We start from the raw sequence: 16,850 nt of genomic DNA on the forward strand, positions 1-16,850 counted from the left end.
GACTTTACATCAAAAATACATCTCATTACTCAAATTATATTTCAACACTATATTTCAGCACTAGTTAACATGACATCTAATTGAATTCAAAATTTAGACAATATCTACCTTTCAGATTATTTTCTAATCAATGTTTTACTTAAAAATAAACATATTTTTCATTCAATGGATTTTCCAACACTTAAACCATTCAATCGAAATAAATACATACCGAAAATATATCTTAAAATCAACCTCAGAGTTAAATAAAAATAAGCAATCCTTCAACTAGTTTTTTTTTTCATTCACAGTTTCATTCAACCCAACTCGAAAGCACACTTACCCATATCAATTTAAATAATTATACTTTTAAATTTAATAATTTAAGCACTCAAAATTTTCAACTTAACACATATTCAAATTATATAATGTTTTATTTTTCTTTATATACATCCAGATATTTAAGCTAAACTTTAATTTACATTTCTCACAACATTTATTCTAAAATTAAACTGAAATTAAGTAGTTCAAAATAAAGTCATTTGCCTCTAAATACTACATTCTCAAAATATCTTTTAGAAAATGGAAAAGATTTATTATTTTTTTAACTTATTTAAAAGATTTCATTTAAAAGCAAACATATCAACAGAATCATGAACTTTCACAACTTCATTTTTTGAAGTTAAATTTCACATGCAAAGACATAAGGTTCACTTGCAAAGAAAAATAAAAACAAGGAACTCGTAGCTAAAAAACGCAATTAGTTTGAGTAAGTTTTAATGGAATAGATTTAATATATTCTCTAATTTTGTAAATAATAATTTTAAAACTAAAAATAATAGACAACCATTTTAGAACTTTAGAGAGGAATTAAAAGATTAAATTTTTTCATTTTTTGGATAAATAAAAAATAAACTAGTTATTAGTTTTATAATATATAGTTTCTAACTTAAAATAATAAAATATTCATTTTAAACTTTTTAAATTTTCATTTCTACTTATTAAAAGTCGATCTTAAAAATAAAATATATTATCACAGTAAATTTAAATTTTAATAATATATATCAATGTCTAGATAGTTTACATGTAGAAAACAAAACAAATGACTACTATTTTAATTTACTATTAAAAAAATCCAAATTTAGAATTATTAATTCTTTTATCCGGTATTTTACTGATTTCTACGTCGGTTGCTTAATTAATTTTGCAGTGTTGGACCAGTGACTTTAACTCACCTTAGAAACATAAAAAAACCAAAAATAACTTTTTGCAGGTGAAATAACTAAGCGAAATACAAACTAAAAGATGAAATACCAAGTTAGTAATTTAATGCATACTTTTCTATCCTGTCTATTGTTTCTCAATATATTACATCAAACAAATGGAAAAGGATAATAGATAGAACAATCCAGACAACAAATAATTCTAAGGCATTTTATCACGTCCCTAAAGACACACACATATTTTTTAATATAAAAAAGGCAAAAAACAATTTAATACTGTCATATTTTATATACGCGAGAGACATAATTAAAATAAAAAATATTTTAAAGAAAGAGCAGCGAATATATTATATTTCTTGAAATCATTCCAACGTATCGATTAAAAATAAAATACGAAATGAGAGCCATGAGATATCCCAATTTGGATTTAATAATTAGAATTAAAAGAAAGAAAGAATAGGGTTGATCGTTGGAACAGACGTGAGGTGTCTCAGCGGTAATTTGTTTGGTGTGTCGCTGAACTCCCACATCGTTCTTAAATTTCTCTCTCATCCAATCCAGCTTCGAAGTCAAACACAAATCGCAATTAACACCGCACATCAAATTCTCTCACAAGTTCACACATGCTAGATTTTCTCCAACTGTTCCAATCGTCGACGACGTGCAATCGATTCCAATTCAATGGATTCATCATCAACGCTACGCCAAAACGTCGTCGATTCCTTCGACCGTGAAACTTCATCAGGATATTTGCACTCTTCGTCTTCCGACGACGACGCTTCGCCTTCTAACTCCATCCAGTCCACCAACCGTCGCCTTGACTACATGCTTCAGTTTCTTGACCGCAAGCTCTCCGCCGAACAGCGTCGCTCCTCCGGCTCACGCGCCGCTTCGTTACCGGAGTTCGTTGCCAGGGGAGGCGGCGTCGGTATATTCCGCCTCCCTCCGCGCGGGGCGGTGCATCCGGCGAGGCCGCCGAGCCTCGAATTGCGGCCGCACCCGCTGCGGGAGACGCAGATTGGGCGGTTCCTGAGGAGCATTGTTTCCACTGAGTCGCAGCTGTGGGCGGCTTCCGAATGCGGCGTAAGGTTTTGGAACTTCAAGGATCTGTACGCGTCGTGGTGCGGCGTTGAAGAAGAAGACCAGGTTGTGAGGATAGGAGACGAGGAGAGTGCACCGTTTCGGGAATCGATGTGGTGTTCGCCGACGCTGTGTTTAGTTGCGGATGAGGGGAACAGGTTGGTGTGGAGCGGACACAGGGATGGGAAGATTAGGTGCTGGAAGATGGATGATGAGAGTTTGGAGGATAACAATAACTGCTGCGATTGGAGCAATCGGTTTAAGGAAAATTTGTCTTGGCAGGCTCACCGTGGCCCTGTTCTTTCCCTCACCTTCACCTCTTATGGTAATCTTTCGTTCTTCACTGTTAATTTTACTGTTCAATCTCTTTAGTTGGATTAGGTTAATTTTTAGCAGATATCCTGTACCCTTGATGTTTATTTATTTTTTTGATGTACAATCTAATGCCTTAAAATATAATTTTAAATAAATAAATAAATATATATATATATATATACATATATATATATATACATATATATATATATATACATATATATATATATATATATATATATATATACATATATATATATATATATATATGTATGTATGTATGTTTTTTTTTATTTACAATCTAATGCTTTAAAATAGAATTTTAAATACGTCCCTCAAATTTAGGAAAATGAATGAAATGGAAATAATCATATATTACAGGTATTTTATTAATAGAACTGCTGGTATTTTGTTTGTATTACAAAGTGAAATCTTTGATTATGTTCAGGATAAAGATTTCTTTGATCAAATTGTAAGACTAAAAAAAATCAATTTTAAACCTGGTACAAAAACAATCCTAGGCCTAATTTCAAGAATTAAAACATAACTCTTAAAAATAATTTTAAAGAATTGAAATTAAAAATAATAGTTTAAATTTAAAGTCAAGAGTTTGACGGACGTGTTTTTTCAGTTAGCCAGCGATGCAATTAGAAATCTTCTTTACATTATTTTTAAACTATTGTAAAATTAATCATGTGTAGCAAATTATGATTGAACGGCAATGTAGATTGTGTAGAAGACTTTTATAGTGTTATTGTATGAAATGTTTGCCCTTAACATAAAGATGTTTGGTAGCTCTTTCTCTTTGTATATTTGTGTACCTCTGAAAGATGATAATGTTGCCGACTACTATATTTTTCATTTTGTCCTTATTTTCAGTTAATTTTAAAATCTTTACAAACTTGTCATCAATAAAAAAAGAAATAATAACAGAGGTCATCTTAAGAAGTGAAAAACAATTTTAACATAAATTGATATTCATTTCATCCCTTAATCTGTCTGTTATTCTCTTAAATGGGCAGATAAAAGGAAATAGAGGAAGTGGTTTTTAATCTTAAAATTTCTGGGTAGTGTATTTTTTTATCTTCAGATTTAAAATAAAGGAGTAAGGGGAAAAGTAGAAGTCGAAAGCTTCTAAAACTAGTTTTTTTACTTATTTTTATTAGTTTATTTAAAGTTCATGAAGTTTTCTTTATTAAGAAAAACTACCTTTTCTAAAGTTTTTTTTAAGTGAAAGTTATGTCCAAAATAAGTTTAGTCGAATGCCACCTAAGATTTTGATTATAAGCTGTTTTGTTTTGACTCTTGAGCATTTGGAAGAACTTTTGCTAAACTTCTTTGGTCTTGTTTTATGGTGTAAGAACTTATTAATGGAAGGTGTTTGGTGGAAGTTTACAAAAACAGCTTTGTTTTAAGTTTTTTCATTCTATTTCAATAACTTTTGCATTGAAGTTCTTCGAGTACTAATGGTATAGGCTCTAAGGTGATAAGCACTTTCTGAATAAGTGATTAAGTAAATTGTTTACTCAAAAATGCTAATCCAAGATTCTAAACTCTCCGGGGAACCTGATGTTTGTTGGTTGATTCATGTGCTTATTGTGAATGTTATGCATTATTCTCTCTCCTTTTTTTTTTCTCCATTTTGTTATTCCAGGGGATCTGTGGTCGGGTTCAGAAGGAGGAGGTGTAAAAATATGGCCTTGGGAGGCTGTTGAAAAATCTATTCATCTAACGAAGGAGGAAAGGCACAGCGCTGTTATATTTGTGGAGAGGTCCTATATTGACTTAAGGAGCCAACTATCTACAAATGGCTTCAGTAACATGCTGACTTCAGATGTAAAGTACTTAGTATCTGATAATTCGAGAGCAAAGGTGTGGAGTGCTGGTTATTTTTCATTTGCTTTGTGGTGAGATTTTCTACTAAACTTTCAAGGTGTTTGTTTGTATTGAACATTAGTATGGGTAAATTCTTTTTTGTTTAACCATTCAACTGTATTTGATTATTTTAAGATTTTTTTCTATCTCGTGCTCACACATCTTACTTTGGTAAAAAGATAGTAAATATAGTTTTTTAGTGTATTATTATTATATTCACGAAGGGGTCTTAGCCTTTTTAATTTGTGGACAGATATTCCTTTAAACTTGTATGAACTGGCTTGCATTGCTAATAACAAGTCATTGATTCTATGACATAAATCCTTATAAAATAAGCATATCTAAGAACTCTAGTCAGGTTATATATTTGCATGTTTACGGTAAGTCATCCTGAATCCTGTATATCCTTTTTTGTTCTGACATGTCTCTTGACGGTACTCTTCGTGATGGGTGTATAAAGAAATCATAACTAGACTAAGACTTCCCACATGTTTGGTTCTCTGCATGCTAACATAACATGCGTCATTAGAAGCAACTTTTAGTTGCTTTTACATTAAAGTTAATGTGAATTGTAGAGGAAGGGGGATCTGTGATGTTACCAAGCTTGCAATTCATTGTCACATGAACTTTCTCTTTTCATTTTGCATTAGTCGTGCTTCTCTTTCTCCACATATCAATTTAATGTAAGCTAGTGCTTGTTAATTTATAGGGATGCTCGCACAAGGGAGCTACTGAAAGTTTTCAATTCAGATGGACAAATTGAAAATCGGTTGGATTTGTCCTCAATTCAAGATTTTTCGGTGGAGCTTGTTTCAAGGAAAGACAAAACACAAAGTTCAATGGGGTTCTTTCAGCGTTCACGTAATGCCATAATGGGGGCAGCTGATGCTGTTCGTCGAGTTGCAGCAAAGGGCGGCTTTGGGGATGATAATAGGAGAACTGAAGCACTAGTAATAACAATAGATGGAATGATTTGGACAGGGTGTACAAGTGGCTTACTGGTGCAATGGGATGGAAATGGCAATCGTATACAAGATTTTCTTTACCATTCATCTGCCGTTCAGTGTTTTTCTACCTTTGGCATGCAAATTTGGGTAGGTTATGTATCTGGAACTATCCAGGTATTGGATCTCAAGGGTAATCTGATTGGGGGATGGGTGGCTCATGGCAGCCCAATCGTAAAAATGACATTTGGTGCTGGTTATATATTTGCATTGGCTAACCATGGTGGTGTACGAGGATGGAACATCACCTCCCCTGGGCCTGTTGATAGTATATTGCGTTCAGAATTAAGTGGCAAAGAATTTTTATACACTAAAATAGAAAATATAAAAATATTGAGTGGCACTTGGAATGTGGGACAAGGAAAAGCATCTCAAGATTCCCTTACTTCATGGCTGGGTTCTGTGGCCTCAGATGTTAGTCTTGTTGTTGTTGGGTTGCAAGAGGTTGAAATGGGTGCAGGATTTCTTGCAATGTCTGCTGCTAAAGAAACTGTAAGTCATCATTTTCTGTAATATTACTAGAAAATCAGTACTATAAAATATTGCTATTAGAAAAATAGTAGTGTAAGCAAAGTAGTTGCTGTGTGATTTATGTTTAGTTGTGTTTTCTTTTTCTTTAGGCTTGACTTCTATACATTTGAATTTGCAAAAAACATGTAGATATTAGGTTGACATTTACAGCCAATAACTTACATGCATGTATCTTGTTACTGCTTTGACTAATTGACATGAATGGAATGTAATGCAATGAATTGCTGTGGAAATTATTGGAATTAAGAAAGTGAAATGACTGTAATTTAATGAGTTGCAAGTTTGAAACACCAGTTGATATTTCCTTTTTTAATTTTTGTATGGTTAGGAATGAAATGGTGATCTGTGTCATGCTTTCCATGGTACTGCAGAATCAAGAACGATTGAAATGAAAGAATAGTTTAATGACTGACCTTTATTTCATTACCTTTTCTTTAAACATTTTATGTCAATTGGCTTACCTTCATGATACAATCTTCATATTTTAAAGTTTGAGCACATCAATGGGTTCAAGATGTTCTTTGAGACAACTCAAGTACAAGATCGACAGCATATTAATTACAAAAACTGGCCAAAAGAAACAGTGCAGTGGGAGGGAGGAAAAAAAAAGGGTTGTAGTTACTGCCATAATTGCAGTTTGAGAAAGATTTTCATTTCCTTACCCTTTCTTTAAACAGTTTATGTCAATTGGCTTACCTTTGTCATACAATCTTCATATTTTCAAGTTTGAGGACATGGATGAGTCCTACATGTCCTTTGAGACAACTCAAGTACAAGATGAGCATAGTTCATTATAAAAACTGGCCAATAGAAATAGAGCAATGGGAGGGAGGGGAGGGAATCGGGTTGAAAAAGAGTTGTGGTTACTACCATAATTGCAGTTTGAGCAAGACTTTCATTTCCTTACCCTTTCTTTAAACATTTTATGTCAATTGGCTTACCTTCGTCATACGATCTTCATATTTTCAAGTTTGAGGACATCGATGAGTCCAACATGTCCTTTGAGACAACTCCATTACAAGATCAACATGTTCATTATAAAAACTGACCAAAAGCTGGCCAAGAGAAACAGAGTAATGGGAGGGAGGGAGGCGTGTGTATAAAAAATAAGTTTGTCTGAGCTGTAGTGGTTATTGTGTAGCAGGAGTAATATATGCAGTGGTTTAGATGGGAGGCAGACAACGGCAGATTATAATGGAGGCATAGGAGGGCCTTGGCCCCTTCAATTTATATATATATATATATATATATATATATATATATATATATATATATATATATATATATATAACTTACTTTTTTAAAATTTTAATATATTTTATATATTTGGTATCCTAAAATTTTTTATATATCTATATATAAATTTTGGCACCCTCAAAATATTTGTTGAAGATCCAGCATTGGAGGCAAAAAGCAACTCCCAGGGCATGGTATTATATAATAGTAGTAATTTGGAAATTATAATTTTTCAGGTGCTTTAGAATTTAAGAATTTCTTTTTTAATTCTTATTCTAGGGGGGAATTAATAGTCTATACTTGTTTATGTAGATTGCTGAGTCAACACTTGGTCAGAGTGAGGTAGCCAACTGCAATTCTGTTATGACAGTTGAAGTTAGTCGAGCTTAGATAAAGCTTAAAGCCCAATTATTCTTCCATATAAATATCTGAGCTCAATAGCTCTCTATGTGCAAGTCAATTCACTTTTACAGTTTAATAAAATTACACATTCCTTTTTTTTCAGCCTCTCTGAATTCTTTAAAATAAGGATGAAGTGCTTGTGGGCCTTCTTGTAAAAATTTCATGAAACTATGCAATGATATCACTGCAGCCGAAACCTCCTTGGCCATGAACATCATTCATTGCAGCAAATGATTCTTCCCAATCATTAATCCAGTACCCATTCATCCAATTGTCATTCTGTCCTTCATTCTGTAATCCGTCCAGTTGATCTTGAGTCCTTGATATTGCATATGTCAATAAGAAGTAGCGAGAGAATTTCTTGGATTGATCTATTATAATAGAGTGCCACATCAAAATGATTAAGAATGTCTCGTGTTGAGTTTTTGTTCCTATTAGCACATGGACTACACAAAATCATTATACATTCTGTTGTTCAATGGATGTTTTCTGGATGCTTGGATTATTCATATGCATTGTAAACATTCTGTTGTGATAATTGTCATGTATTTACGCACACTTATATATATTGTATAGTTAATGGTTTTGCCTATTTTTTCTTCCTCACAACCCTCCTCTGCCCTCAATCTTTCACAAACATATAGGTAGGATTGGAGGGAAGTTCTGTTGGGCAGTGGTGGCTGGACATGATAGACAAAACATTAGATGAAGGTTCAACATTTGAACGTATTGGATCCAGACAACTTGCAGGCTTGGTCATTGCTGTGTGGTGAGTATCTTTGAGTAGAAATACACGCGAGCTGTTGAAGCTTTAATATGTCAGAGATAATGATTGTTGTTTTGTTAGTCAATAGGATATCCGTAAAATTTTAGCAATTTGAATTTGTAGTGGTCTGTTAAATTGCTTGTTATCTCAGATTATTGTGGGTTTTCCTTCCTACTTGTTATGAATGCTATTCTGGTTTGAAAGATATGGATATGTATCACTTAAGGCTGGGTTCCTAATTGTATGGTGAACGAAAATATCGATTATTTTCTTCAATTTGAATTCATGAGAAGCCATTGTTATCTAAATTCTCTGCTTTCTTCACCAATGGTACTGAAATTTTCTTCTTCAGGGTTAAAACCAACATTCGATTTTATGTTGGGGATGTTGATGTAGCAGCAGTTCCATGTGGATTCGGACGTGCTATTGGCAATAAGGTGGGCCTGTACCATCTACTCTGTTGTTTTTCTTTGTATATTAGTTTTTTGCTAATAAAGGGTGTTTTAAGATGCGGCTGTTGGTCATGATCATAGATCTCATAATTGTCAGCTTTTGTTTTATTCAACAGACTAACATTGATACTTAAATGTCAGGCTATTGCCTATATCACTAGATTGATTACTAGATTTTATGGTATGTTGCAATTCCAAGTAAAAGCAGACAAAAGCCAAGTTTCTGTTCTAGAAGTACTGCAATGCAAGCCAATGACATAATTTTCTTGTGTGGTCTGCAAGTAACATATCATATAACCATTAAAACTTTATCGCTAATTGTTTCCACTAAAGCAATAACCAGTAAAGTGTAGTTGGTGTCTTTGGCCTGAATTTAGTCATTTAATTCAACACATGCATAGACATATAAAGCAAATAGATCGGCAACAATGCCATGCCATGGCTGTGCAATTCACAAGAGTATCACACTGTATGATATGTGTTGTATGCAAATATATATTTTTGTTTCTGTTCATATTATGCTGACCATTGACATAGGAGATGTTGTTTTCTCCAGGGAGCTGTTGGTTTGAGGATCAGAGTGTATGATCGGATAATGTGCTTTGTTAATTGTCACTTCGCAGCACATTTAGATGCAGTTGGTCGTCGAAATGCAGATTTTGATCATGTATACCGAACAATGTCCTTCAGTCGGCCAACAAACGTCTTAAATACTACAGCTGGTACTTTTCTGTGCCTTTTCCTGATTTTCATACTTGCCTTGTCCATGTATTTATTTTGGCCTGTTTATAGATCTGGCTTGCCATTGGTCCTTTCTGTTGCAGCTGGCACGTCATCTTCTGTTCCGATGTTTCGTGGTGCAAATGTATGTACATGCTGTCCACTTTATTCATCTAAGTAATGCTTTATGCTGCACTCTGATAGTTGGATGAGGTATTGATTCTTGAGATTGGTTTCCAGTTCACAGAAGGGGTGCCCGAGTTATCTGAGGCAGACATGGTTGTATTTCTTGGAGATTTTAATTATAGACTTGATGACATTTCATATGATGAAGCGAGAGATTTTGTTTCTCAAAGATGTTTTGACTGGCTTAGAGAAAGGGATCAACTTCGAGCTGAAATGGAAGCTGGGAATGTCTTCCAAGGAATGCGTGAAGCAATTATAACATTTCCTCCTACATACAAATTTGAACGGCACCAAGCTGGCTTGGCAGGTTGGTCGCCTGCCCAAAAACACACACATATACACACAATGGTCTAGTGAACTTTAAAGTAAACTTTAGTGGTAAAAAGTGAGATGGAAGGACGTGGGTTGGGTCACTACATCTCTAATCATTTCTGCAAAATGCAAACCATGCAGTTCCAATCACGAAGGTTTTTTATTTGTAGACCAATAACAGGATGACTTCATATGAATTGTAAAAGTTGTAGAACAGATAGGGCAGAGGAAAAGAGGGATAGAGAGGCTCTGAATAATAGATTTGAAGTTTCCTTCTTTTTGGGTGCTTATAACTTCTAGAGGCTTGCTTACTATAGTATTAGTGTAATGCGAGTGAGGTAGGTAGGAGAAGTTCACACAGTCGACTGGATAAACTAAGTGACAATCTCCCTTTGAATATATATTATGTTAAGGGCGCAGTACAGTGAAATATTGAGTACATCAGGATTCTAAACAACCTCATGTTAATAGTTGACACAATCAGGAACTCTTAAGAATTAGATATCGTAAAGTGAATAAATTCAAACTGCAATTTTTGCTGCTTATGTTTGCTATTACTGTCATCAGTATTGCTTACAATTTTTTTGAGGGTATGAATTCAGACTATATGACCTATTTTCTTGAAGGGTATGATTCTGGTGAAAAGAAACGCATCCCTGCCTGGTGTGACAGAATTTTGTATCGTGACAGCTGCACATCTTTGGTGGCTGAATGCAGTTTAGAGTGCCCCGTTGTCACTTCAGTATTACAGTGAGTGTTCTACCTAATACTTTTTATTTTCTCCATTTGGGTATATAGATTAAAACACCCGGCCAGAAGGACTATGCAGTCTCTAATCCCTATGTAAAATAGGGGACTTATTTATTATGAGACATGCGGTGAGTCAATATTGAATTATAGATTTGTGAAAGGAAAATTTGGATAGCCAAAAGTAAATTTGCATGAGTGAATTGCCATCATTATTGACTTAAATGACTACCACCCATTATTTTGGTTGTATTTCACCATATTTTTCTTGTGACTAAAGCATATTTATGCTATATTCTTGTATAATGTAATCTCTAATCGATATTCCACACAGGTTGTAATTTACCCCTATGTTTATAATTATTTTCGAGTTGGTCATAAGTTATGTTTTTGTTCTAGAATTATTTGTTTTGTAATACTCTAAATAGAAAGGAGCAATTCTAAGTATAATCACATGGGGAATGGAAATATTATAATTTTTGTCCTTACACGTAACAATCATTTTCTGGTTGGCCCTGTACTTCACGTAACTCTGTTGTGGATATAAATGGACAAACCTACGATAAGATCATCTACCAAACATAAATGCCTAAACAACAACAGAAAAGAGGCCACAAACGAATTGATAGAAGGTAAACAAGGAAGAATAAGGTAAAATTACACACAAAAATAATATGGTTCAATTAAAGTATTAATGAACTTTAATTTATGTCTACGGTATAATTTAACATGCATAGAGATTATAATTTAAAGTTTTTATCTTAGTGACCTCTCGCTCAACTATAATTGTTTTCGGTAATAGTTGAACTCACAACTCTCAGTTAGTTTAACTATCATTACAACTTTCTATTTATAATATATGACTACTGTAACTAATTTCCATGAAACACGTCTAAACATATGGAGAGGACATGTGAACAATGCTTCTTGTTATTGAGATTAATTGTCACTTAGGCGGATGCTTAAGAGACATTACTAGTCTTAGTAGATGCTAAGGGACTTGATATTATATTAAGACTATCCACCAAAGATACTAGAAGACTCGGTTTGGTGAAGTTAGATGGTCTAGGAATCTTAACAAGATTTTACTGAACCAATCTTCACTAACCTTCACCTTAGTTCAACATAGATATTGCATACATCACAAAACTAACAATGTTTCATATGGAATACCATATATATAACTTTGTTCCTTTATTATCTTAGGAGAATGTTCATCCCTCAACTTGTAGTGAGAAAAGTAGGAGGTGTGGACACAGGTTTCAAGTGTGTCATCCAAACTTTTCAAGAATTTTTTAAGGTAGGTCATCCAATACCCATGTAGACACTTCAATTCACGTCGTCTAACAAACTCAAACCCTAAAATCTTTCTACCCATTCCAAGATCCTTCATATTGAATTTGCTATTCAACTTAACCTTCTCAACCTTAGACTTTCTATTTTTAACTATCAGAATGTTATCAACATACTACAATAATACCATGAAATGATCTTATGGTAGATACACGAAGTAGATTTAGATGTCATACTTGCTTTGTTCAAAGCCAACACTCAATGAACTCAAATTGTTTGTTCCATTGTCTAGGGGATTGTTTCTGACCATAAAAGTATTTGTTTAATTTACTAACATAATACATACCTTCTCCTTCCATGTAGCTTCCTAATTGCTTCATATATATGGACTCTTATAACTCTCCATTTAGAAATGTAGTCTTAACATCTATCCGTTCCAACAACTCAAGGTTAAACTCAACTACCATGACTAACAACATTCAAATCGGTTTGTGCTTTGTTACAGGAGAGAAACCATCGTTATAATTGTCTCCTCTCCAGTTAAAGCCTTTAACCATTAATCTTGCCTAATTTTTGTTGACAAGTTGCTGGACTTCTATCTTTACGTTTGAAAATCCATTGTGTGACCTTGACTTTGACCATCTTCTACCACTTTTGTTATCACTGGTAGAAACTCTTCCCATTGCTAGAAGGTAAACAAAGGAAAAATAAGATAAAATTACATGCAAAAATAATGTGGTTCAGTTGAAGTGTTAATGAACTTCAATCTCAACCCACAATAGAATTAACTATGCATTACAACTTAAAGTTTATCTCTTAGTGAACTCTCTCTCCACTCTCGCCATTTTCAGTTTTACAGTTGAACTCACAACGCTCAATTAGTTTAACTGATGTTACAGGTTCCTATACATAGTTCATAACTATCATAACTAGCTTATGTGAAATGTGCCTAAACATATAGAGAGGACATGTGAGGGGTGCTTCTCGTTACTGAGCTGAATTATTGCTTAGGCGGCTGCTCTAGAAGTCACTAGTCTTAGTAGATGCTAAGAGGCTAGACGTTGTACTGTCCACACATCTTCTATGAGATGGTGTGGTGAAGTTAGTTGGTGTAGGAACCTTATCAAGATTTTATTGAACCAATCTTCACCAACTCGATGATAATCCAACGGTGTTATAACAATAACAAATTATTGGGATCACATTGAAAATGGTTATTGTTGGAAGATACACAAATAATGTCTATTGTCTAACCATGTCCTATAATTGTGGTACTTAGTCTACACACATCAAATGACCAAAAAGATTTTTTACTTGGCCTATTGAGAGGCCTCCAAATAAGTTATATATACACACACACTCACACACACACACACCAAACTTGGGTGCATAGGATCTATATTCTCCAATTTAAGGGGAAGTGCAATGTATAGAATGTAAATATACTAACCACATCTGGTATTTATGTAATAGCGTGATAGAATAAAATCTCTATTTTTATAATACTGAGAGACAGCACAGCAGCTAAGTGGTTATTTCGGTGGAGTTTAGTCCCACATCAGCAAAGTTTGCTTTACAAGCTTCATGATTTTATTACATAAATTGTATCTCTCACTCTAACAAACCAGAAAAACAATATCAATCAGTATTTCTCAGATTTACATTTTCTTTGTTATTTATTTGTAGTCTTTTATTACGGCAGGTAATTAGGATATTGGTTGATTCTTGAAATCATTGGGCTGTGAACATAATTCATCCTCTGCATAGTAAACACATGGATTCAAGCCTGTCTTTGCTTTCCACCTTCCTCAAAATTTTACTACAGATACTAAATTGAAATATTTTCACATTTGGAAAATATATTTAAAAAGCTTTAATGGAAATACCTTTTTTTGTTTTCAGTTTTTATTTTTTAATCAATGCAATCTCACCTTCACTAGGTATGAAGCTTGCATGGATGTCACCGAAAGTGACCACAAGCCTGTCCGCTGCATATTTTCTACTGATATTGCTCGAGTAGATGAATCAATCCGCAGACAGGAGTTTGGAGAGATTCTTGAATCAAATGAGAAAATTAAATTTCTTCTTAAAGAATTATGCAAGATTCCTGAAACCATCATTAGTACAAACAACATAATTCTTCAAAACCAGGACACATTAATTTTGCGAATTACAAATAAATGTGGAGAAGGCAATGCTTTGTTTGAAATAATTTGTGAAGGTCAGTCTACTGTTACAGAGGATCAGAAGGCTACTGACCATCAGTTGAGGGGTTCATTTGGCTTCCCAAGGTGGCTTGAGGTGATATTCTTTATTTTTTTTTTGTACAATATTTATGGTTATAGAAAAAACTTGAAACTAGAGACGTTTGAAATGAGGAAGCTAGAAAATAATTTTTACTTCTAGTTTGATGATGAAAAAATGGATGATTTTCTCTTTTATATACTTTATTGCTTCTATAAAGGTTAAATAGGAATTAATGACAATAATTATACTCTATAACATTCTCCCTCAAGCAAGCTGGTGTATGAATACCAATCATTCCTAGCTTGATAGTAAAATCTTCAAACTGCTTTGTAGGAAGTGGTTTGGTTGATACGTTAGCCATCTAGAGTTGTAAAGGGATGTTCATTATATCTATAAAGCCATTGTCTTATTTTTCTTTAATGAATTGGCAGAAGGGTCAATCTTTTTCTGTATGTGCTCTGTCCTTTCATGCTGAACTGGTAAGGGACCATGCAATTTGATGACAGACCAATCATCACAAAATAGTGTCATATACCACCTTGAGCGATGGCTCTAAATTTTATCTCTACACTTGCTCTTGCAACTAAATTTTGCCTTTTACTCCTACAAGTCATTAAATTTCCATTTAAAAGCATACAATATCCTAGAATCTCCTCTCAGCAATTGAACCTACATGTTTAGCATATTATATATTCCCATCCTTGTTCTTAGTAATCCTAATTCGTACAACTAGTTTGTAAGATAAGATTTATATTCATTTATATATTATGGTTTGACTATATCTCCAATTAATGTGAAATCTTCAACATATTTTCTCATGTCTTAAGTGTGAGACTGGATATCTGTGGGTAGTTTTTAATACATGATAGATCCAACAAACATTGTTATAGGTTAAACTCTAATACCATCTTAGAAAATAGCCTTTAAACCTAACTCAAGTTCATAACCACTTGTGAGGTAGGATTTACACCCACTTGTATACTAAAATTTTTCATATCATTAATTGATATAGGATTTTCAACAGATCTTCGTTTAATAGAGTTACTCTTCCTCAAGTGGCCTTCACAATTTTTTCAGAGCTCATTATTACTTGCAATAAGCACAATCAAAGCACTATAAGTACGCCTTATAAGAACGTGTTATATAAAACGTACGATCACCTTGAATTTGCTTGTCCAACCAAGGATACTATAGCCCCACTAAACTTTTCAAACTAAACATGGGAAGATTTCTTCCGGCCATTCAAGGCCTTCTTTAATTTGCATACCCCGTTCTTTTTTCTTTACTAGAAATGCTTTGCTATTGGTGTGGCTTATAGGGGTCACCACAGCTGAGCTGTTGCAATTGCATCTTGTGATGTGGTCTGCCTGCAATTTAAAATCTTTAGATAGAACCAAAATCACCACTAGGAAAAAAAAAATCTTTACTCCTGGGACCAAATTCTGTATGTGGATGAACACGATACATTTTTTCTTGCTTCGGGTAGGACATCTCTCGGTTGCAATGCCCCTTGAGATAATTGCTTAATCATTTCATGATTCAGGTGAGTCCTGCAACTGGTATAATAAAACCAGATCAAATTGTTGAAGTATCAGTGCACCATGAGGAATTTCAGACTCTGGAGGAGTTTGTTGATGGTGTTGTACAAAATTCATGGTGTGAAGACTCCAGAGACAAAGAAGCTATTTTGGTTGTTAAGATGTATGGCAATTACACTATACAGCCAAGAAGACACCGAGTCCGTGTTCACCACTGTTATTCATCCAAGAAAAAAGCTATGATTGGCTCTCAACCAGACGGCTCCAGGAATATCCAAGGAACTGTATTGCGCCGATCTGATTTCCAACCATTCAGCAGTTCCTATGATGTGGTTGACCAGCTACAGAAATTGCATGGCCCTTAAAGCAGCAGTTAATGTGAGTATTTTAGGTTTTTGGCGGAAGAACAAAAAAAATGAATGGATGGTCTATGAATGCCATCTACTATGATAAGCATCTTAATTACGCTTGATAACTTTTTTGCTATCGTAGGGAGCTTTTGTGGTCCGACTTCTATTCATCGAGCTCATTGAACTGTACAGAAAGCAAATGCAAGCAAAAGTAGCAAAACAGCTTTTATTAGATCCATTATTTAATTTATTTGGAAACGAGTCCAATTTATTGTGTAAATGATTATGTGCCATATCAACCAACAAAAGCTGCACAGTTCAAAGGGAAAATGCAGTGACCTGTTCATATTGAGTGTGTCGTTTGGATAATGATTTCTCCTACCAACAAATACTTTTTAGTTGTATTATCTCAATATTTTCTTGGAATTTTTTATAATGGAAGTCCATTTTGTTAGTTAACTTCCTGTTGTATTTTACCTCAGTCTATCTTCATTCTTCTTTTTTTCTTAATTTTTACATTTGGCAAATATTAGATGTTCAAGCATTATTTTTATTAAAGTTTCCTCTTAATTTTATATTTTGTAATATATCACA

At 33.9% G+C, this 16,850-nt stretch overlaps 1 protein-coding gene across 3 annotated transcripts; it reads left to right on the top strand.

Moving 5' to 3' along the window:
- Positions 1–1,579: 1,579 nt before the first annotated feature.
- LOC148193028 (type II inositol polyphosphate 5-phosphatase 15-like) lies at positions 1,580–16,715 on the top strand. Of its 3 annotated transcripts, XM_088098513.1 has the most exons (12): positions 1,587–2,607; positions 4,252–4,504; positions 5,182–5,968; positions 8,290–8,414; positions 8,764–8,848; positions 9,420–9,585; positions 9,688–9,728; positions 9,824–10,076; positions 10,708–10,831; positions 14,062–14,422; positions 15,912–16,284; positions 16,399–16,715. In XM_088098513.1, exons 1-11 carry the CDS (start codon positions 1,884–1,886, stop codon positions 16,269–16,271), a joined length of 3,279 nt encoding a protein of 1,092 aa, XP_087954639.1. In that variant the 5' UTR covers positions 1,587–1,883; the 3' UTR covers positions 16,272–16,284; positions 16,399–16,715. The 3 variants fall into 3 exon arrangements, with proteins under 3 accessions (XP_087954638.1, XP_087954637.1, XP_087954639.1); XM_088098511.1 differs by having other exon boundaries at positions 1,583–2,607; positions 9,420–9,728; XM_088098512.1 differs by having other exon boundaries at positions 1,580–2,607; positions 9,420–9,728; positions 15,912–16,715.
- Positions 16,716–16,850: the final 135 nt, after the last annotated feature.

The sequence above is a fragment of the Vigna umbellata genome, chromosome 9, assembly GCF_029865625.1.
Source record: "Vigna umbellata cultivar VRB3 chromosome 9, Vumbellata_1.0, whole genome shotgun sequence".
Taxonomy (NCBI): Eukaryota; Viridiplantae; Streptophyta; class Magnoliopsida; order Fabales; family Fabaceae; genus Vigna; species Vigna umbellata.